The sequence below is a fragment of the Parastagonospora nodorum genome (assembly GCF_000146915.1).
Source record: "Parastagonospora nodorum SN15 chromosome Unknown scaffold_12, whole genome shotgun sequence".
In the NCBI taxonomy this organism is placed as follows: Eukaryota; Fungi; Ascomycota; class Dothideomycetes; order Pleosporales; family Phaeosphaeriaceae; genus Parastagonospora; species Parastagonospora nodorum.
In genome coordinates this window covers 1,015,309-1,034,530 of record NW_001884560.1, presented here as the reverse complement: position 1 = coordinate 1,034,530, position 19,222 = coordinate 1,015,309, and the positions used below count along the sequence as shown (strand labels likewise).

The 19,222-nt window shown below is 51.4% G+C and overlaps 9 protein-coding genes and 1 non-coding gene across 10 annotated transcripts; 7 read left to right on the top strand and 3 right to left on the bottom strand.

The window, feature by feature from the left end:
• Window positions 1-1,621: 1,621 nt before the first annotated feature.
• On the bottom strand, window positions 1,622-5,892 carry SNOG_08377 (hypothetical protein; the record flags this gene model as incomplete). The annotated part of the gene is made up of 4 exons (XM_001798640.1): window positions 1,622-1,711; window positions 1,768-3,912; window positions 4,108-5,658; window positions 5,713-5,892. The coding sequence occupies 4 exons, from the start codon at window positions 5,890-5,892 to the stop codon at window positions 1,622-1,624; spliced, it is 3,966 nt and encodes a 1,321-aa protein (XP_001798692.1).
• A 220-nt stretch (window positions 5,893-6,112) lies between these two features.
• On the top strand, window positions 6,113-6,964 carry SNOG_08376 (hypothetical protein; the record flags this gene model as incomplete). The annotated part of the gene is made up of 3 exons (XM_001798639.1): window positions 6,113-6,308; window positions 6,388-6,544; window positions 6,589-6,964. 3 exons carry the CDS (start codon window positions 6,113-6,115, stop codon window positions 6,962-6,964), a joined length of 729 nt encoding a protein of 242 aa, XP_001798691.1.
• A 974-nt stretch (window positions 6,965-7,938) lies between these two features.
• Window positions 7,939-8,268, top strand: SNOG_08375 (hypothetical protein; the record flags this gene model as incomplete). The annotated part of the gene is made up of 2 exons (XM_001798638.1): window positions 7,939-7,951; window positions 8,033-8,268. 2 exons carry the CDS (start codon window positions 7,939-7,941, stop codon window positions 8,266-8,268), a joined length of 249 nt encoding a protein of 82 aa, XP_001798690.1.
• Window positions 8,269-8,839: 571 nt separating this feature from the next.
• SNOG_08374 (hypothetical protein) lies at window positions 8,840-10,190 on the top strand. Its single transcript, XM_001798637.1, has 6 exons — window positions 8,840-8,879; window positions 9,090-9,132; window positions 9,382-9,469; window positions 9,521-9,616; window positions 9,670-9,791; window positions 9,842-10,190. Exons 3-6 carry the CDS (start codon window positions 9,400-9,402, stop codon window positions 9,872-9,874), a joined length of 321 nt encoding a protein of 106 aa, XP_001798689.1. The 5' UTR covers window positions 8,840-8,879; window positions 9,090-9,132; window positions 9,382-9,399; the 3' UTR covers window positions 9,875-10,190.
• Window positions 10,191-10,740: 550 nt separating this feature from the next.
• Window positions 10,741-10,827, top strand: SNOG_16678. Its single transcript is given in 2 exon segments — window positions 10,741-10,777; window positions 10,792-10,827. It is a non-coding gene; the product is annotated as a tRNA-Gly (tRNA).
• Window positions 10,828-11,178: 351 nt separating this feature from the next.
• Window positions 11,179-12,383, bottom strand: SNOG_08373 (hypothetical protein; the record flags this gene model as incomplete). The annotated part of the gene is made up of 3 exons (XM_001798636.1): window positions 11,179-11,441; window positions 11,779-11,978; window positions 12,091-12,383. 3 exons carry the CDS (start codon window positions 12,381-12,383, stop codon window positions 11,179-11,181), a joined length of 756 nt encoding a protein of 251 aa, XP_001798688.1.
• Window positions 12,384-12,830: 447 nt separating this feature from the next.
• SNOG_08371 (hypothetical protein) lies at window positions 12,831-13,062 on the top strand (the record flags this gene model as incomplete). The annotated part of the gene is made up of 2 exons (XM_001798635.1): window positions 12,831-12,873; window positions 13,004-13,062. 2 exons carry the CDS (start codon window positions 12,831-12,833, stop codon window positions 13,060-13,062), a joined length of 102 nt encoding a protein of 33 aa, XP_001798687.1.
• A 1,027-nt stretch (window positions 13,063-14,089) lies between these two features.
• SNOG_08370 (hypothetical protein) lies at window positions 14,090-14,885 on the top strand (the record flags this gene model as incomplete). The annotated part of the gene is made up of 2 exons (XM_001798634.1): window positions 14,090-14,172; window positions 14,228-14,885. 2 exons carry the CDS (start codon window positions 14,090-14,092, stop codon window positions 14,883-14,885), a joined length of 741 nt encoding a protein of 246 aa, XP_001798686.1.
• A 435-nt stretch (window positions 14,886-15,320) lies between these two features.
• Window positions 15,321-16,796, bottom strand: SNOG_08369 (hypothetical protein; the record flags this gene model as incomplete). Its single annotated transcript, XM_001798633.1, has 3 exons — window positions 15,321-15,580; window positions 15,647-16,421; window positions 16,545-16,796. 3 exons carry the CDS (start codon window positions 16,794-16,796, stop codon window positions 15,321-15,323), a joined length of 1,287 nt encoding a protein of 428 aa, XP_001798685.1.
• A 753-nt stretch (window positions 16,797-17,549) lies between these two features.
• SNOG_08368 (hypothetical protein) lies at window positions 17,550-18,759 on the top strand (the record flags this gene model as incomplete). The annotated part of the gene is made up of 2 exons (XM_001798632.1): window positions 17,550-17,663; window positions 17,701-18,759. The coding sequence occupies 2 exons, from the start codon at window positions 17,550-17,552 to the stop codon at window positions 18,757-18,759; spliced, it is 1,173 nt and encodes a 390-aa protein (XP_001798684.1).
• Between the last annotated feature and the right edge of the window lie 463 nt (window positions 18,760-19,222).

The following is a 19,222-nucleotide window of genomic DNA, read 5'->3' as shown; positions in this document are numbered from 1 at the left end:
ATTCTTCTCTAGTTTATTTTTAGCGAAAGTGTTTGTCAATAAAAATGTATATTTCTTGCCAAACTTGGCGTCGCAACACTACAGTACAAAGTTTCCGCTCGACATGCCCTGCCATTGTCCGATGAGCGGTGTGATCAGCCCACACACACACAACACGCACTGACGATGCAGAACCTTCTAGACTATGGATACCCACAAGTCTCCGAGTTGCTTTCTCACGCTGCATATCCGGTGTCGCTCTCGCCACTTTTCCGATGCGCCAAGAGAATGCAATATGCCACTCGGCTTTCCCGCTCCGCCCGGTCGAGCCGTGCTTCCCGATTCCCGAGGTGAATTACCAGCGTCACGTGTACGTCACAGCACCTCGGAATGCGCACTCTTCGGCACTTGCGACGAACGCACAAGTTTCATTCAAGGAGGTGAGGAGATAACAAGCTTTGTGTCGAAAAGGCTTGATACACACTATCACTCCTTTGCATTTCACAAATTTTCTGGTGCAACGTTTGCACAATCGCCCGTGGAACTTTCCACAAAGGACTTGCAGTTACGCTTGCGCAACGACGAGACAAGCCTTTCTGTGCCACGATCCAAGCTTTTCGCTGATCGCATAGGCGCTTGGGCAAGTCGAAATGTTGCAGTGCTGATCCCGCAAGTCATTTCGACTCGTGCAGGATATGGACGATCCCGTTGGAATGGATGATCAAAAAAAAAGGCAAGGGAAGTTCCGCATGCGCGCAATGTTTATTTCCCTGAGATTTCCGTGGTTGGAGTGTATATGTCGTACCTCCCATTCAATTTGTTTGGTAATATATGTGTACAGGTAAGTTATTAGAGGCTGCTGTACGGAGCTTTAAGCGGAGATCTCGAGGGTCACAGCCGTGGATTCTCCAATGCCGGCAGAGCATCACACCATCGACCTACAGTATAGGCAGACACGTCCATTCATACGTGCGTACTGTGCCTCTGATCAAACATGATCTCCACGGCCCGCATATCAGCGTCACACTACCACGTTACTCACTCGCCACACATTACATTCCACGCGCCACTTGGTGACGTGTCTGTCGTCACAAGCATTCCACAGCGTGTGACAAATCCCCTACCAAGCAGCGATAAGCTTCACTTACAGAGCTTGTTTCGTTTGGCTGATGATCAAAGAGCGACCCGAAGGCGTGGGTTTCGATAGTGCTGGGATCGACAGGACAAGAAGGTTTGCGTCGTCGATCGTTTGTGGCAGTGTTTCATGTGTCAAGTGTTGGAAGATCAGGATAGGACGAGGTGTGATGTAATGTGTGCGGTTGTGTTGGAATGTTGATTGTCTATCGCAAGCTGTCCACATGTACCTCCTAAATGTTATCAGATATAACCACAAAAGTCTATGATATAGCGCCCTTCGCTATGTTATGCTATGCATGCAAACAAATACCCCATTCTGCTCTGAAGAGTTTCCGTCTACTTCTTAGCCTTGCCATTCCCACCTGAATACTCAATATCGTACTGGAAGAAGCTATCCCATATACTTCCTTTCCGCTGAACCGGCGTCGGTCTCCTTGGACTCTGATCGCTCTGACTGCCCACCCTATTTTTCACTGGTGAAGCATTTGCAGATCGTAACATGGTACTATTCGACGGCCCAGGCTTCTGTGGCGTATGTTGGCGACTGAGATTGGGACGATGAGCCTGGGACGTACGTCAGCCTTGTTGACACAGACTGCGACGGGGAGCTTAGGTGTGAAGCTAAGGTCCCCAGAGTAAGTCCTTGCGTACGTTTAGTCCTTCTTGGTCTTCTACCATCCTGGCTGCCACCGTTTCATTTCCGTTGTTGTTGCTTGTCTCGGTTTCTCGGAGGTGACTTGGTCCATGTGCGCCAGCCGGACTTGCACCGCGTGTCGCTGTGTTGGAGTTGGGATTCGAATCTGCGTTTTCGCTGGGTGATAGGACTTCGGCCGAGGGTTTGCCACCTACAACTGGCACGCTCTTCTTGCTATTGCCGCTGCTGCGACGGCTGTCGAGTGATTTACCGAGTTGGGTTGCAGGATCCATTGAAGATTTCTTCTTGGCACGTTGCATTTCGCCTTGACCGGTTTCAAGACTGCTCTTGACCGTGACTGCACCCTTGATGCCTGGTGTACCCGGTGCCATAGGTTTTTCCTCGGTGGCGTCAAGCAAGTACCAGCGTAGGCCGTCCGAAAGCTCGAACGGGTTGTCATCCTCAAATGAAACAGCATTGCTAGAGGCAATTGATCGTCCGTCAGGAGATGCACGTGGACCGCTTTCGAGGGTCTTGGATAGGTCTACCACACGCTCTTCTACCTTAGAAATGCGTGCGACAAGCCATTCTTTACCATGTAGACGATGCGAGTCTTGCTCGCGAAGGAAGAAGTGCGGTGCTCCGACATTGAATGCTGCCCAAGGACGATGAGCGTTGTTGCGGGTAGGCAAGAAAAGTGCAAGATCACCCTCTTTGAATGAGCGGTATGCAATCTTATCGTGAGCGTCCGCCTGGAAACGATGAGACTTGTCGCGGTAAGCACGAGCTTCTTTCTGCCACTTCCGAGCAGTATGCTCCATATCACGCATGCGTTTTGCAACCGCATCACTGAAGGTCTCGAGGTTGAACATGTCCAGCTTGTCAATGAGCTCCTGGTATCGCCGATCTTCCTCCTCTGGACTTGCAGACTCGGTCCATTGTAGGAAAGAGAGGTCTCCAATATCATCAAGGAATCGCTTCAATGGTGTCGGTGAAGGCGTGGTCGTGCTTCGGCTTAGTCCAGCATTCGTGTCTGACATGACAGTACTGTTGCCGAGCTTAGATGCTCGTTGTAGTACCATCTCCCCATTCTCTTGGATGATCACAAAGCCAAGTGCCTCAAGCAAGCGGACGAGACGCTCATGCTGCGTGTATAGCCGCTGACTGAGGTCCCTTGCGCGAGCAACCCGTTGATGCGTGCGAGATGAATCGAGCTCTTCGTACTTCAGTACCTTCTTCTCAAGGCGCATAAGCTCAATGTCAAGACCATTAATGTGTGAATTCTTCTCTGCCAGTTCGATCCTGAGACGGCCAACCTTTGCTTCTTCCTCTTCAACACGCTTGCGCAACTCTTCAGAACCAGTCTCGCCTTCGGCAAATTTGGCGCGGATGTCGTGAAGTTGGCGTCGTTCATCTTCGAGCTCCGAACTGATAGAGACGAACTTCGCTTGTTCAGTTTCGAGCTGTTCACGAACAGCTGCAATCTCCTTTTCGTGATCCGTGGTACGAGATTTGAGCTTGTTCTCTTGCTCTTCCATTTGCGTGCGGGTGTTGTCGTTCTCAGATTTGGCTATTGCGACTGCCTGTTCCAGCTCCTTCTGGTGGCTGAAAGATCTCGCAGCAAGATCCTCGAGCCGGCTCACAAGTGCAGCATGCTCCTCAGGGATGCTCTCGCCAGGGGCTAATTGCGTAAGGACCGTGGCAAGGGATTCCATGTGCTGTGTCTGCGCTTGGGTGCGCTTGTCCAACTCGGATTGCAAAGATGCAACCCGCGTCTCGGCATCTCTGCTGTGCTCTGCAGCTTCATTACGAGCTTTTTCTAGTTCGGATGCAAGCTCCTGAACACGTGCGTCAACTCCTGTACGTTCATGATCTCTGCTGCCGAGCACACGGTCAAGCTCATCTTCGGCCTCTTCAATTTTCGTCTTGTAAGCCTGGATTTCGCTCTCGAGAGATCTCCGCTCGTCTGCAAACTCCCGTTGCTGAGCCTTCATGTTCTCCATGATGTTGTTCTTGGTTGACATAGCCTCTTCAAAACGTCGCTGTGACTCTGCATCTTCATCTCTGCGCGCCTGGGCTTGCTTTTCAAGATTGGCTCGAGCCTCTTTTTCAGCTGCTAGTTCTTGTTCAAGACGGACAACACGGCGCTTGTCATCCTGACCCTGGTTTGTCGAGAAACGTCGCGAAGAGACAGAAGATCTCCGGGAATGTTCTTCGAACGGCTTGGGTGAAGCAGTCTCTAGAGCCAGAGTTGATGGATCGCCAGGACTCTGAGCGCCAAAGGATGGCGGTGGACCTCCTATGGAGAGTCTGCTGCTTTGACTTTGGCGGTGAAGTAGGTCTTCGAGCCTGCGTACCCTACTCTTGGAACCTCTGAGCTCATCCTCAAGCTTCAAATTAGCCTCCTTGATCACCCGCAGTTCGTCGTCGCCTCGGACCATAAGCGCAGAAGCCTTGCCAAAGGCAGGCTCATGAACGCTGCCCATTTTGAAATTCTTGGCGCGCTTGATTTGTTGCTTCGTCGGACGATCAAGATCTTTGATGGCATGTCCAAGTGCTTCGGCTTCTGTGCTCTGGCCTTCTAACCCTTGTAATATCTGGTGATACTCAACGAGATCGTCACGGTTTACCACTGGCCAAATGTTCTTCTCAGGTTGTACGTTCATCTCAAAGCCAACAATTCCTCCCTGTACTGCTTCTAGGTTGACAACTTCTGCAATAGGCTTCAGCCATTTTTTCCGCCGTCGCTCCTCCTCTTCCTGAAACGTTGCCATCTCTTCAGCAAGTGATGAGGTGTCTTTCTGTAGTCGCTCTGTCCACTCGCGTCGGCGCACGGCTTCAATAAGCAGAGTACCATAGACGTAAGGCAATCGTCCGACTAGCGAGATGAGTTCGAAAGCGGCAACGCCCTCGTCTGGAATGCCGAAAGCGTCGAGCTCCGCATTTATACTCGTGATGACGGATTCGATGTTGGTGATACCCTGCATGCTCTCGACTGAGTTCCGAATGGCGAAGTCCTTCTGCTCTACCGACCTCCGAAGTAAATCGCTCATCTCCACGCTATACTCTTTGATCGCAGGCAAGAAATTCCGTGTGTGCAGGAGTGCCATTTTCGAGACTTGGGCAACCGACTTCGAGCTCGCCTCAAGTCCCATGACATGCTCAAAGTCGGACTCAACTTTCTTAGCGACCGCGTCGATCTCATTGTACAGGCGCAAAGGCTCCTCCGAGTCGTCCACCAGCGATCGACTTTGACTTTGACCAACCGCACCTAGCAACTCCTGGTAATCGGCGCCAATCTTCTCTAGCTGTGTGTTCATGACTGCCATGCGCTTCCTTATTGCCTCCCTCACGCGCTTGCTGGTGCCTGTCGCCCTCTTCACCGCATCTATATCCAGAAATTCTTGTAAAGATGCAGTCCTAGATAGAGCACTCTTGCGAGCATTTTGGGCTGCTTCTGCCGAGCGCATCTCCTTTGCCAGAAACTGCGCAAACTCGACCTTTGCTGGTATGCCTCCCAGCTGACCAAAATCCGCATCAAGTCTCCGCAGATTGTCTCCTGCCTCCTTCTCGACCCCATCAAACCACTCTTTGGCGGCCTTGTACTTGGCATCCAGTCCCTGGATGTGCGAGTCATGGTTTCCGACTGCAATCTGCGTGCCCTTTGCTATCGTTGCCTGCTCAGCGAAGTACTTGGTCGCGATGCGTGACATGGAGTGCGACTTCTCGAGGACGTCAAAGGCCCAGTCGCGGCGGGCTTGAAAGAGCGTCTGCCATGCTCCGAGGTCGGTGTTGTTCGAGAGCGTATTTGGAGGGTCATCGGGCGTGAAGACATCTGGAAGCGGTGTGGACGATACGGCAGCCTTAGGGTTGCTGGACAACTCGCGACTGTATACAAATATCTCTTTCTAGAAAGGCACACGTTAGACGGATCGAGATGCAACTCGCGGCCACCAACATACCTCCGTCAGTAGCGCTTGCACCTTGACATGTTTGCCGCCTGGAGTCAGCAATATCTGTGACTCGGGCGGTATCTCAAAAGCTCTCGCGATCCAGTGCTTGAGCGCATCTACGGAGCTAAATGCGACAGGATCAGCGTCGAGGCGCTGGCCTGTATGGGCTACAGCTATCTGCAGCGACATCCAGACTTGCCCTCGCACTGGGTGATAGAGTGCAGCAACCCTGGAGTGAGGTACAAAAGGAGTTGTGTATTGAGGCGTGAGCATTAGGTACCGATCACCCGCCAAGGCGCTTCCACGCAGGGATTCCGCGCACGGGTCACATGGACTTGCATCATAGTGTTGCGGTCAGCTGCATCTATCACAGTCGCGTGTCAAACAATTTGACATTATCGCGATCAACATGGCCACCAAAGGTGATGTTGAAATGGTTGACACGACTGCAAAGTTGCAAGACCCAAACGACTACGCAGACTTGCTTCAAACAAATCACAGCGACGCGTTCGCGTTCTCTGAAACCGAGAAGCTAGCATTGCAGCTCTATGATCAGTTGAAGGAACTTGAGCTCGAGCTGAGCCTCCTACAGGCACAGCAATCAGGTCCGCCGTCGCGCTGCATTGTTTTTGTTGAAGCGCTAAATCGGTCTAGCACACGTGGTGGATTCCTCTGAGCTTTCAGATGATGAGCTGCAAGCCCAGCTGACCATGGCGCAACGCGAAGCCATGGAAGCTAAAGCAGAATATGAGCTACGCAACAGGATTTCCCACAACGTACTGGTAATGGATCCGGTGCTCAAAGCTGTTCATGGCGGAGAACGAACTGGATTTGCTGAAAAGTATAGACTCTTGGGTGTGCACGTGATTATTCTGACTGTTGCAGACGCATACTGCCCTTGATTGCTGAGAGTGATGCGGTTTCCATGGTACATGGTTCATTGACATCCAAGCTCGTGTCCACTCAGCGTACCATAAACACGGCGGCACAAGCAAACATCGTCGCGAGCCGTAAGAATCGTGAGCTTGCTGCCGAAATGCTCGCGTTGGCGGAAGACATGAAGGCGCAATCAGCCAAGGACATCGAAGACCCACGACTGCGCGACCAAGTCAGCGCTGTGGAGAAGGAACTGCGAGAATCAAGAAGGAGAGCGAAGACGCTCAAAGGGGTTCTCTCGGCGATGGTCGTGGGCAGTGGAATCAATTGGGCAGCGGACGAAGGCTTGACCGAGCTGGTCATGGACGACGAGGATGATAGTTGACTTGAATGAGCCCTGGTTGATATGGAGGTACCAGCACATCTTGGAGCCTTATAAGCGCTACAGGAAAGGAAATGTTACTCTTTTATTGAAACAAGGGAAAGTGACCCTGTTTGAATTGTAGCGAAGCCACTTCCCCTACAGCTATCAGAAGCATGGGCACTAGGAAATCGAGGGCAATTGACATGCAGAAATTTCTGAGCAGTGACGGAAGTACACTTCTGGCTGAAGCATAGTGCTTCTGTTGACGGTGGAGATGGTTTGTCTAGACGGGTTTGCTGGCAGTAGTCCTTGCCCGTTCTTGAATCGTAGATATGTTGCGATTTTTGTCGGGATTTCTTTATTGCATAGTTAGTGGGCCTGTATGGCCCGAATCAACGTGTGTAACTTGTTCGTGTCCACGGATTGAGGTTGCAACTCGCTGCTAGACGAATGCATAGCTGGCTCCAGCTGTCGCAACAATTCCTGCGCGCTCTACATGAAGTCGGACCACTAGCGTAGAGCCAGTGTAGTGTCTCTGTCAGTTTGAACAGATTTCAGATCTTATGAGCGCGCGCTGTGATGAAGAGGCACGGATTGTTGCGCCCCTGGCGCTGGTACGCTGGAGGTCTATGAGGTTCAACAATGCAGAGAAGCTTGATATTTTACCCTGCAACGGCAAACATTGAAACAAGACTGACCGACAGAACATTTGCGGGAAGTGTTGCAGCATATCCCCTGGTGGTACTGCGCTTGCGACGGCGATGGCTTACTGGCAGACGTCATAGGTAGCGCATTCCGCAGCGATGGCTCCCGGCGCATTTGTAATCCCGACTCTGTATGGCCCTCAGCGTATTCGGGGTCACTGACATCAACGACCGATTACTGTTGCTGTATGAGCGTAATCCAAAATATCGCTGTGACGATGCATGGACTCAATATTGGTGGGTGTCAAGGATACAGGACGAACTCAAAAGTTTGCCGGGCACCTGCCAGCCATGTTGGCATGCTGTAAGCGCTTGAAGGACTGGTGCACCTGCTTCCCTTGCAATGTTTGTACTATCAAAAGCGATTTGTGCTATGGAATACCAGCTGCCCAGCCTCAGCTTGACTACAAGCTTCAAGACCACGGCTATGTAGCCGCCTTGCAGATATGTGACCTGAGCCAGTCCCGGTCTGGCCATGCTGCAAAGAGCTCCGTCGCCAAATGCGGACTTGTTGACCGCTCTGCGACTCGCTCCAGCAATGGGGGATCACTGAGGCCCGGCGCAACGAGGGCATTCTGCGCGCAGACGCAACAGGCTGGCATCCGGGCCAGGTTCCGATAGCCTGAAAACACCGAAGATGGGTCTTGCTCCCCCCCTCAGGCAGCGCGGTGCGCAACCGGCGGATGGCATGGTGCCTGAGCAACACCAGCCAGCCAGCCAGCCGCGGTATTAAGATAACGGCCAGGAGCCGACCTCTGCATGTCCAACGAATAACGTAGCACTGTCTGCTGCGTGCAATTTAACCACATGAAACAGGCAGACAGGAATGAAGAGCAAGCAGCGCCTCGCGTCGTCCATGATGTGGTCCATGTGCCGCGAGACGGCGCTGAGGAGCAGAGCAGAGGATGAGATGGTGCGGACGCGTCGAGAGCACACAGCATCCTGTTTGCAGTGAAAATTACTGTGTCGACACGGCAGCCATGTCGATTGTGTTCAGCCCATCCGTCTATGCGGTGTTAAGGGAGGCAGGTGCGAGGAGGGGCGCGTTTGGGCCGGGAGCAAGTGCGGGCAACCAAAACAAGCAGGGCTCCAGCCATTTAGTAGCGCGTCACGTGCTCCCGTCGCGCCTTCCAGGGTCAAAGAGACCTGCCCGCAGTGCTCATAACAGCCGCTCACCAAAATCCCTCCCATACAAACTCTCATACAACAAATCCACTCCAGATTCTCAAGTGGTAAGTCCCCGGCTGCATATCCCAAGTCGCATCACCGCGCAAACATAGTCAGCACCACAACACATTTTTGCACGCTTTTTCCCGCCCCAATTCGCCCATTGAGGCCAATCTCCGCCTTCTTGTCTGAATCTTTCGGGCAGTCATCGCGTTCGAGTGCTGTTCATCACGTCGCCATCAACTGCTCCTGCGCGCATACTGACCGCAAAACAGACCTCTCTCAACCACTTGATTTTATTGCATTCCTGCAACTTCTGTAAGTTCCTGCTGCTTCTGTCTCCGCAAAATCGCGCAAGAACGCGCCGCAGCGTGGTGTTTTGCGACCGCGTCACATCAGCGCGCATAGCAAAGCTGTCGCACCGCCCAACGTTGGGTGCAGCTGATTCCACAAACACCACGCGCACTGCGCAATCAATTGCGTGCGCTCTTTATGGCCTCTCTGCCGTTCTGTCTTCTGCATTGACAACATCATCGCTTCTACCAGACGCTGACAAGCAGCCCCCAGCTCCATCCACATATCAACATGCCTAAGGAGAAGGTAACCCGTGGTAAGGGCCGTGCCACCAAGGCCGACGGCGGCAAGAAGAAGAAGGGTAAGTCGTTCATATGCACCGCGTCTTAACTAGTGTCTGACAAGTATTTAGACCCCAACGCCCCCAAGCGTGGTTTGTCCGCCTACATGTTCTTCGCCAACGAGCAGCGCGACAAGGTCCGTGAGGACAACCCCGGCATCAAGTTCGGTGAGTCCCAGACGCTTGATCATTACTGCGCATCTGTTTCTAATCTTCTATAGGCGAGGTCGGCAAGATGCTCGGTGAGAAGTGGAAGGCTCTCAATGAGAAGCAGCGCACTCCTTACGAGGCCAAGGCTGCCGCTGATAAGAAGCGGTACGAGGAAGAGAAGGCCGCTTACCAGGTATGTCCCACTGTCTGCATTATCACGACTCTCGTACTAATATCCAACAGGCTGGCGAGGAAGAGGAGGAGGAGTCCGAGTAGTCGTCTTCAACTCGGTCATCTCCCAGGCTTCGGCAGTCACCAGACTATCGGCGCATGGGATTCTCTATGTCACCTTTGATTTTTCTTAATGGGAACTCTTTACGGCGAGCGGGCTGAAGCGAAAATCTGTAATGTTCACTATTTGCGGATGGTCGGCTACACTCTAGCCCATGCGCAGATTCTAACAACGGCGGACATGGCTTTGACAGTTCATGATGTTTTGGCGTCCTTGCTCTGACGCGGGAAGACATCACGAAGCTCATGATCCCAAGTCTATGTACACTATCTACTGCGGTATGAAAATGCTTTGCAACGATGATCGGTCTTGATGAGGTTGCTGTGAGTGAGTTTTGGGCGTAGGGCTGGACATGCCCTGAGTACTTCGCGCCCCTAGCAGATGCGAGTGTCCCTTCCACAACAAGATGTTTCCATCGCTATTCAATTGTCATTGGCACGTTTCAAAAGTGCCGGTGCGATCCATGGTGGCTTTGTACGACCTCCTTGATTTCGCCTGCCAGTTGAAAGCAGTACAAACAGCTTCACACCATCCGTGCATGCTCTCTTTGCATATTTATCTGATGCGTACGAAACCTTTCATTGTAGGTGCCTATCGCATCATGTCTAGCATACCTGTGTCTTGATCCAATTCGCTTTTCTCGATTGCTTGTCCACTGCCACCTGACCGCTACGGCTACTCGCATCTCGTGAACGCACCCTCCCGGCTTCGCCACTCACCCAATTACAAACACTGCTACTCACCGCTTGAACCCGTTTACTTTCAATCTCCCTATCTTTGCTTGAAAACCTCTGGCATTCAACAGGTGGATATCCACCACTTAAATCCCCTCCTCTTCATACAAGAACAAGCGATGTTAGTGCAGTGGTTAGCATGCCGCCTTCCCAAGCAATTCGGAATCAGGCGGAGGTCAAGGGTTCAAACCCCTTACATCGCAAGTGATGGATTTAATGTGTATCTTTTTTGCTGATGGTGGGTGGTTTTGAGAGGGGGGTGTGAGCTGAGAGGGTATTAGCGCACTCTGATAGTTGAGAACAGTACAAGTAATATACTTTTTGAACTCCGCGATTTGCTATGTAAGATGTCCAACACGTATCAAAAAGAACGAATAATACCAAAACAACACGCGATGATATCGCGACACTCTCACCCTTGGGACTAGGGCTTCGTCAAGAAGTATGAGAAGAGTTGGGGACAATAAACACCTAAATGCCCCAAGGCGATCTAGATTCGTCTCCAACTCTGTCACTTGCCCGTCATACTCATCCTCAAACGCATCCAATGCGTCCTAGGCGGATTTCCTGAGTGCAACCCTCTCCTCGTCCAAGACGTCCTGTGGGAATATGGTCGAGTCGTTATCGGGTAATGGGAAAGTATCGATCCATGTGTAGAGGTGATGCTGGACCACTAGACTCAAACTCTCCATCTCTTCTTCGATGGCCATGTCCTGCACCTCTATGCCAACGACTTGACCTGCCATAGCTGCCTGTACGCCCATCTGAACATCTAGATCTGGTTCTTGTCTGTCAAGGCCTCGAGCGTGGAAGAAGTCTGAAAACTTCAAGCACTATACAAACGCATTAAAGCCAAGCTAGCTGACTACAAGGCTGTTTCAGCACTGCATCGAGCACTCATAGGTTATTGAGACTCTTCGAGCTTACATATGAGATGACAGCCGCTCTCTGATAGTGAGTCAAGTTTAAAAGAGCGCGCACGAATTATTGCAACACCTAGTGACGCCGTGACACACTTCACGACTGCTTCAGAAGCTTTTGGAGAAAAAAGACGTGACAGGCCTATTTACAGGCTTCAGAATGTAGTCTAATTTAGCACGCAAATATGAATACCTCCAGCCTTTCCTACTCCCTCTGCAATACCACCATCACACCCATCAGCCCCAGCATGACTTGTTTTAGCCATGGGTATTCGCTCAGCAAGATTGTGACGTATCCGACGAATGGAATGAAGCCCACAACACTTCCAACGACATCTTCTTTGCGGTTCAGGAAGGACTGGCCGGTAGCGTAGAGTTCGGTGTCATCTGCGACGTTGTTATCACCTTTAGTGAGGAGGCGAAGAGGTGTTTTTCTGCGACCATGTTAGTGAACCATTTCCCCAAAGCTCAATCCTAGACCCCGCAGCTGATCTCTCTCACTTTCCCTAGCATGCCATACAGATATATATAAAAAAGTAAACTCACCCTCCGCCGTATCTCCGCACCACGCGATGCACAATCGGAATGTCCTTGCCCTTGACATTGTACACGACAATCTCACCCACTTGCGTATCCAGCCCGCGGTTCCACAAAAATAACAGGTCTCCTCTTTGGAATGCGGGCTCCATGGACCCGGAGAGTACGACGACGATGGGAGACGGCGAGTCAGCGACGACGGAGAGGCCTTTCCAAAGCATGAAGGCCGTGGATAGGACGAGCGCGAAGTTGAGCACTTGGGCGGCGAGCTGCCGGGGTTGCATAGCGGAGAGGCCGAGCATGGCTGCGGTTTTGTGTGAAGGGTTGGGTGGTGGTGGTTAAAAGGTGGTCGCAAGTGGTGGGTTTCCGGGGCGCTGAGGGATTTGATGCGCGGTCCGAATGACCTGAAATACGGCTCGTGGTATATGGTCCTCGTCGGCCGGCGCAGAATTTCGCAGTTGGTTGTGTCGTGGAGCTCTCGGTGAGCTTGATGCCAGATGTCCTGAGATTCGTCGGTGGTGTCGCGCCTGTGGTCCGAGCGCGACATAACTCCGCAACCACGCCCGCCTGTATGCATTCACGACGACCATGATCATCACTATCATCATCTTGATTCACTTTCGGATTGGATCAGCTTCTTGTGACCATCCCTTACGCCTAGGCACCTGGGCAGCGTAGACACCCGGGCAGTATATATACCTGTGTAGTATAGCACCTTACTATAGCACCTGGGGAGTACAACATACACCATGTATCGCTCTCTCACCCGCTTTGCCGTGCCGTGTGCCCCAGGTGGGCAACCTTCACCTCGAGATCGCTTCAAGCTACTAGCAATGAATCTCATATATCTACCCTCTTATACCATTGACATACTCTACTGCCTCCAAATTTCCTAGCTCACTCGCTGCAACACCTTGACCAGACATTCAGAAGACCAAATACCTTGCGAATATTGCTACTTCCACTATCTCTCAATCATAAGCCTCTCCAAGCGACCCGTTTTGTGTTCTAGCGATCGCAAGTCGCTCAGCTGTCCCCATTGTCGACCACTACGCTTTCAATCGGCTGTTCGTTGTGCGTTAGTCCATTCTCATCGGCTGACAGCTTCTCACACTATCTTTCAGAGCTCTACATCAGAATATTGGTGCTGCATACAATTGTGTATGAATCCACCAAATCACACAACGTCTCCTTGACAGCTAGTCGGAACAGACCACCGTGTCAGCCCACCATGTCTATCACGTCACCAGGAACGTATGTCATGTACAGAGATCTTATCACTGGACAGCCTCCGGTTTTGGCTATCGTGTTTCCTGACGATGATGCGCCTGGCGACATACAGCAAAAGCGGCCGCATGGCTACGTGTACGTCAGTCTTATCTTAACAGTAGATGAGCCATATCGGTTGTAAGTAGTCTCACACATATTCTAATGGTTCCTTCTCGCTCCTAATCAGCTTAGTGAATGGGCCCGGACGTCGCAGCTATCATATGCAAGAGAGACTGCAAACTTCTGGACGGGTGCGGGAGTAGGCCTAGACTTTTGGAGAGAAGCAGTCAGAAATCAAAGCAAGACTGGAAATATGTACGCAAACCCTTACATGGACTACCCACCGGCAGATCCCAACAGCGACGAGGAAGAACTCGATCTTGATATGAAAGAGGCTTTACAGCTATCGAGAGAACAGCACTATGGTTCAGATCCCTCCAGCTCTAAACCGTCTTTCCCTACAACTGTGCACAGCCGGAGGAGGACCAGTTCAGATGTCATTGTTATTGATAGCGACGATGAAGAGCTCTACTCACGCCCACCAAGAAAAAGACTTCATTATTCACCAAAGCGCGCACGCCCATCCAGAATCTGCGAGGATCTTGATATGACATTACTGAGCAGTCCAGAGGACAAACGAGCACGTCACAGGCAAGCGAGAAGCGCCAGCCCGTCAACTGAAATCGATGGTATAGATGTGGAGATACCACAGAGGGATACAAGGCCATTTTCGGGTGCGATGTCACTCGATCAGCTTCTCAGATCTTCCAGATTGAACCAGCGCGCACCAGCACCCGTTAGCGACGCTATTGATGGCGACATGTGAGTTATCCTTTTTCGCCACTCCATAACACACATGAATGCTAACACATCATAGTGGAGACAGCAAAGAGTATGTTCAGCTTGTTGTTGGCCCAACGTCCGAAGTCCGCAGGCTTCCAATGAACGCTGTATGGGACAGACCCTACTTCCAGGACTCACGAACTGGAATAAATTACTTCAGACAAAACGAAGACGGCATCTGGGAGCTCCACCACCCTCAGCTCGCCTCAATCACGATTGACGACTTTCGATTCGTTGGAGAATACATGGAAGTTGAAAGGTTTGGCATTCGAGTACCAGACACATTCGAGGAGAATAAAGAAGCCATTGCCCAGTGCGTCGCAGCCTGGGAGGCCGCTGAAAAGCTCGGTATGGATGACATGCTGGACCACATTGCTAACAAGGTGAAATATCTTGAGTGGGACAATGAGGACATGTTGATCATGGCGACTTTCGTCTATCGATCCAGAGACGTGACACTGCCTGGACACACCACCATCAGAGACTGGGCGGCCAAGGCGCTCGCGCAACATTTCTGGACGTACATTAAGGATGCCAACATCGGCTCTCTCTTCCGGAAACTATTGCGAAGTCTTCCCGAGCTCGAGCGAGATCTTTTCATGAGGAGGGCAACTTCATTGGGGACAGGCGTGGAAATGCTCGAGGATCAGGAGAGCGATGAGGATGAACTGGCTGGGGATGAACACCTTTGACGAGGATTCTGGTCTTGAGCCAACATTCCTCCGGTGCTCGAACAGGCTCAACATGGACTTGGTTTTTCTTCGCATGCTCAGCAAATTCGGCGAAATGTGCTGGCATGCCCGCAGAAGACTGCACTGGACAAAACTGCGTCCACGCAACTGCGGAAAAGTCTGGCTGCAAGCGCTTCCCTTTCAACAATTTCACGGGCTTATTGGATCTCGCCCTTTAGATCTATTGGATCTGGATCTATTTAACCCAGCATGGTGCTTGGCTTTCAGCATTCGAGTTCTTACTCGTGCAGACGGTAACAGGAAACACCACCCCATATTACTGGCAGGTTTGATACCTTTTAGTTGCCAAACCCATATTTTATCATTCATACAATTGCATTATTGAGATTTTTTTACCCACTCCATCAGTACAACACTGAAGCTTGAGTATCTAAATTACCACAAGCCCAAGCCCTTGAGCTGTGATACCCTCTGCGTTGGCTCGAATATCTCAGCGTTATCCACATTATTCGTCTTCGACACACTTCCACTGTCCCTGAACGTTGGGAACGCAGAAGCATCGTGGTCTGCACTTGCGTCCCAGCCCAGCGTCTCTTCCTTGTCATAGTCCAGAGGTGCCCACTCCTCGTCCTCATCATTTACAAACAGGCTTTCTGAGTCTTGCTGCCTCGCGACTTGTTGCGATGCCGGTCTTCCTAGCCGTGCTGATCGGTCTCGACGGGATGCGGGTTCAACGGGTGGCGGCATATTGCTGTGCGTACTTCGGGCGTCTGCCCGCTCGGTGGTTGTCGAAGGAGCGCGAGAAGTCTGACGACTGGGCGCCTGGGGCGCGGGTGTTGGTGTTGGTGGTGCAGCGTTGTAATCACCTGAAGTCATGAGTGTGAATTCACACGTCAGACCGTCACATCCGTAGCTAAATTGGAGTGGCTTTGTTGGTTGCGAGTAGTATGCTTTGAGGCTGGTTTTCAGTGTGTCGGCGTGCACGACGATGGCTTTGAAGTCTTTGACGCTGACAACGATATGTAGGCCTGGCTGCACGTTGAAGTCGTCAAAATCTGATGTGTTGACTGCGACTGCTGTGACGAGTGGGTGCTTCAGGATTTCCTTGCCGTTGGTGACTTTCTCGGTATAGCTCTTGAACACGCATCGACCGTCCTCGCCTGCATAGATGTCCAACATCTCCGTTTTGGTACCGAAATACTCGATGTACTCCTTGACTGCGCCTGAATGGAGGCTCCACCTGTTCTTGGCTACGTTGCGATCAAATAGCGCGTGCATAACCTCGCATGCTTCGTACGTCAACTTGTAGGTCTTGATGACACCCTGGTTGCACACCATCTTCACGATGAACCGACATTGCGCCTCATTCTCTCGCTCTTGAACACTGACTTCGCACCTGTCAATGGCGCCGTCTCGCCCAAGAGGGTCGTAAAGTCGTCCTTTGAATACGGACAGCAGTGACTTGGTGTACATGCTACACGTGAACCGGCCTTCTGGTCCGCCATGGCTTGGTATGCACTCGTAGGTGGTAAAAAACTGTTTACCGTCCAAGGCGACAGCACAGTACGCGGATCTTGAGGTGTTCAATGCGGTAAAGGTAAACTAAGACAAGGAACATGAGATGATGGAAGCTTGATAAGAGAAGTGGCGTTGACCTACTCTTTCGCGTTTCGCTTCGATGGCTACTGTGTCGCTGAACTTGCTGAGACAGGCCAGCAAGTCATGGACTTTCGACGCCGCCTCAGGCGTCAGTGTGAAATTGAGGACAACCATTGCTAGACCCGACCGTGCATCGCATGGTGATGTGCTGTTCGTGAGACTGGACAAATCGGGCAAGAAGGCATCGCTAGCGCGTTCTGGCGCGTCGACGTCACGGGTGCGCGCAGGGTCCAGGTACCGTTGGCCCTCCATCAACAATTGCAATTTGAAGTAACGAGGTAACATCGATAACACAGCATGGCGCTACCGGCGCTGCCAGACGACATCTTGCATGTTCTGTGCGAGGAGCTTGCGAGTCAGGATCAATTCGATACTCTGTTCAATTGTGCTTGCTCGAGCCGAGTTCTTGCGGTGCCAGCGCTTACCCATCTCTATCGGTGTGTGACATGCTCCAGTCGGTCCACATCGGCTATGTACAGAATAATAGAACAAGGCTAATATGCAGCCCAGGTCACATCATACAGCTCCTGTTCGCGGTGGCGGAGATGACTACTATAGCCTGACGCAAGCCACTAAGCTACTCACTATCCAGCGATGGTCTATATTGTGGCGATCTATCATTGCCTCCGCCCTCGATGCCACGCTTTTTCCCTACTGTCGGTACATCAAGAACCTTGACTTCCGCGACCTCGGCAATCTACTTGACGAAGATCAATTCCGGAATAAGGTCTTCAAGTGAGTTACGAAGTGAAGTAGACCATTCGGGAGCTAATTCGCTCTAGGCAATTCTTCTCCGGGCCTCTGAAGCAGTTCGAGAAGACTGAGACTTTCACATCTATCCGCGGAAAGAAGCTTACGCGGCTCAAGAACGCGGACATCATTGACGGTTAGTTTCGATGTTCGGGCTTGATATTGGCATTAGCTGACATCGTACTTTGTGTTCTGGCAGCTATTGGAGAAGGTAGTGATTGAGCTTTGTCTACCGAACAATTCCATACTTACCTAATGATAGTGGTCACACAGCACACACCCACGCTTGAGCTCATCAGTGGCGAGCGTAAGCATAGTCCAATCGTACTCCATTACATATGGCTGATCATCACCAGTATTGCCAAGCGCGTTAGTGCGATGGACGCCACGTCTCCCTCGATTGCAGACTATCGAATTGTGGGACGGAAAGCCTCTCGAGGACGAACTTGTACATGCTTCCATCTTTGAGCATTGCCCACAGTTCAATTCGCTCATGATCTACACCTGGTCATCTGAAACCAGCGACCACAAATTCGCAAAGTTCCTTGGTGCCTTGCGACCGAATTCTTTGAAGCAGCTTCACACCATCAGTGATATCCGCGCAGGTGCTGAGACCTTCCTGGCATTGAATCAACACGGCGAATCGCTCGAAGACCTTAAGCTATGTATCTCGAACGATTCAGCGCCTTTCTTGAACCTTTTGGCAGGATGCACTGCCCTCAAGTATCTGCGGATCGAAGACTACCATGGACAGGTCGACCTCGAGGCGACTCAAAACGACGTCTTTCTTGAGGTGATCGCCTGGTTGAGGAAGTGTCAACACCTCCAACATCTTATATTCCCCAAATTGCAATCGGGCGCAGCACTCGCTACTCCAGTTCTTTTGGAGCCTAACATTCGGTTGACGCATGTGGAGATGGACAATTACACACTGAAGGACCATCAAAACTTCCATCAGGCGCTGGTGCACCAACAGTCATCTCTCAAGAACCTATCGCTCAGCGGCGACACCGATGGCATGTTTCGGGACGATCTCGACACGCTGGTCGACTCTTTGAAACAGCTGCATGAATTACGAGACTTAAAGCTTCTCCTACCGGAGGTCTTGAGAGACGAGCATCTCATTACCATTCTTGGCAACCTGAAAGCGCTGGAGGACCTTTATGTAAATGGATTGGAGCTTAACGATGACGTTTTGGACAGCGTCGCCGGTCTTCCTAATCTGCGGAATGTCACGCTTTCTGGCATCTCCAAGTTCACTGTCGACGGACTACTCGAATTCGTCAACAAATTAGATGTTGGCAACTCTGGCATCCGAGTCACGATTGATATGGCCGACCCTGACACAATGCTCTCTGATGAAAGTGTCAACATGCTTAGGGAATGCTTGGATCAGAAGACTGGCGGAACTTTGGAATACATGGCTCTTCGAGGTAAGAACAACACCTTGCTATGTGCGTGGTAGAAAGCAAACTGACCAAAATCTGTCTAGACCCGAATGTATCTGAGTTTGAAGGGGAGTCCGACTGAGCAAAACGGTAGGACGGCATAACTTTCGCCTAACATGCGTGATACTTGGAATATTGACCCACACGTACCCACTTTGAGTACACTCAGGAATGGTTCGGAACATGACCGGGCGGAGCAGGTGACGTGCCGTCTTCTTCTGTACGCAGCGAAAGAAAAAGCAGTTGCAAGTGTAACTTCTACGTCGTACGTAGCGAAACTATATGAATAATGACGTGGTCTCGCCTAGTTCCGGATAGCGGGGCTCGCAAATGTTACCTCAGAACTTCCAAAGCCCAGAACAATCTTCTACACCAAGCCCACTCCTTACAGCCCATGATGGCAATTAAGCGCATCCTCGTGATCGCCGGGTCTGATAGCTCCGGTGGGGCGTATGCATGCATCCTGGATTGACACCCGCC

What these genes read in the sequence shown, in the direction of transcription:
- SNOG_08374 (XM_001798637.1), top strand. Translation starts at nt 9,400, where the DNA reads ATGCCTAAGGAGAAGGTAACCCGTGGTAAGGGCCGTGCCACCAAGGCC. An exon ending in CGGCGGCAAGAAGAAGAAGG is followed by an intron (nt 9,470 to 9,520) that starts GTAAGTCGTTCA and finishes ACAAGTATTTAG; the next exon opens with ACCCCAACGCCCCCAAGCGT. An exon ending in AAGAGAAGGCCGCTTACCAG is followed by an intron (nt 9,792 to 9,841) that starts GTATGTCCCACT and finishes AATATCCAACAG; the next exon opens with GCTGGCGAGGAAGAGGAGGA.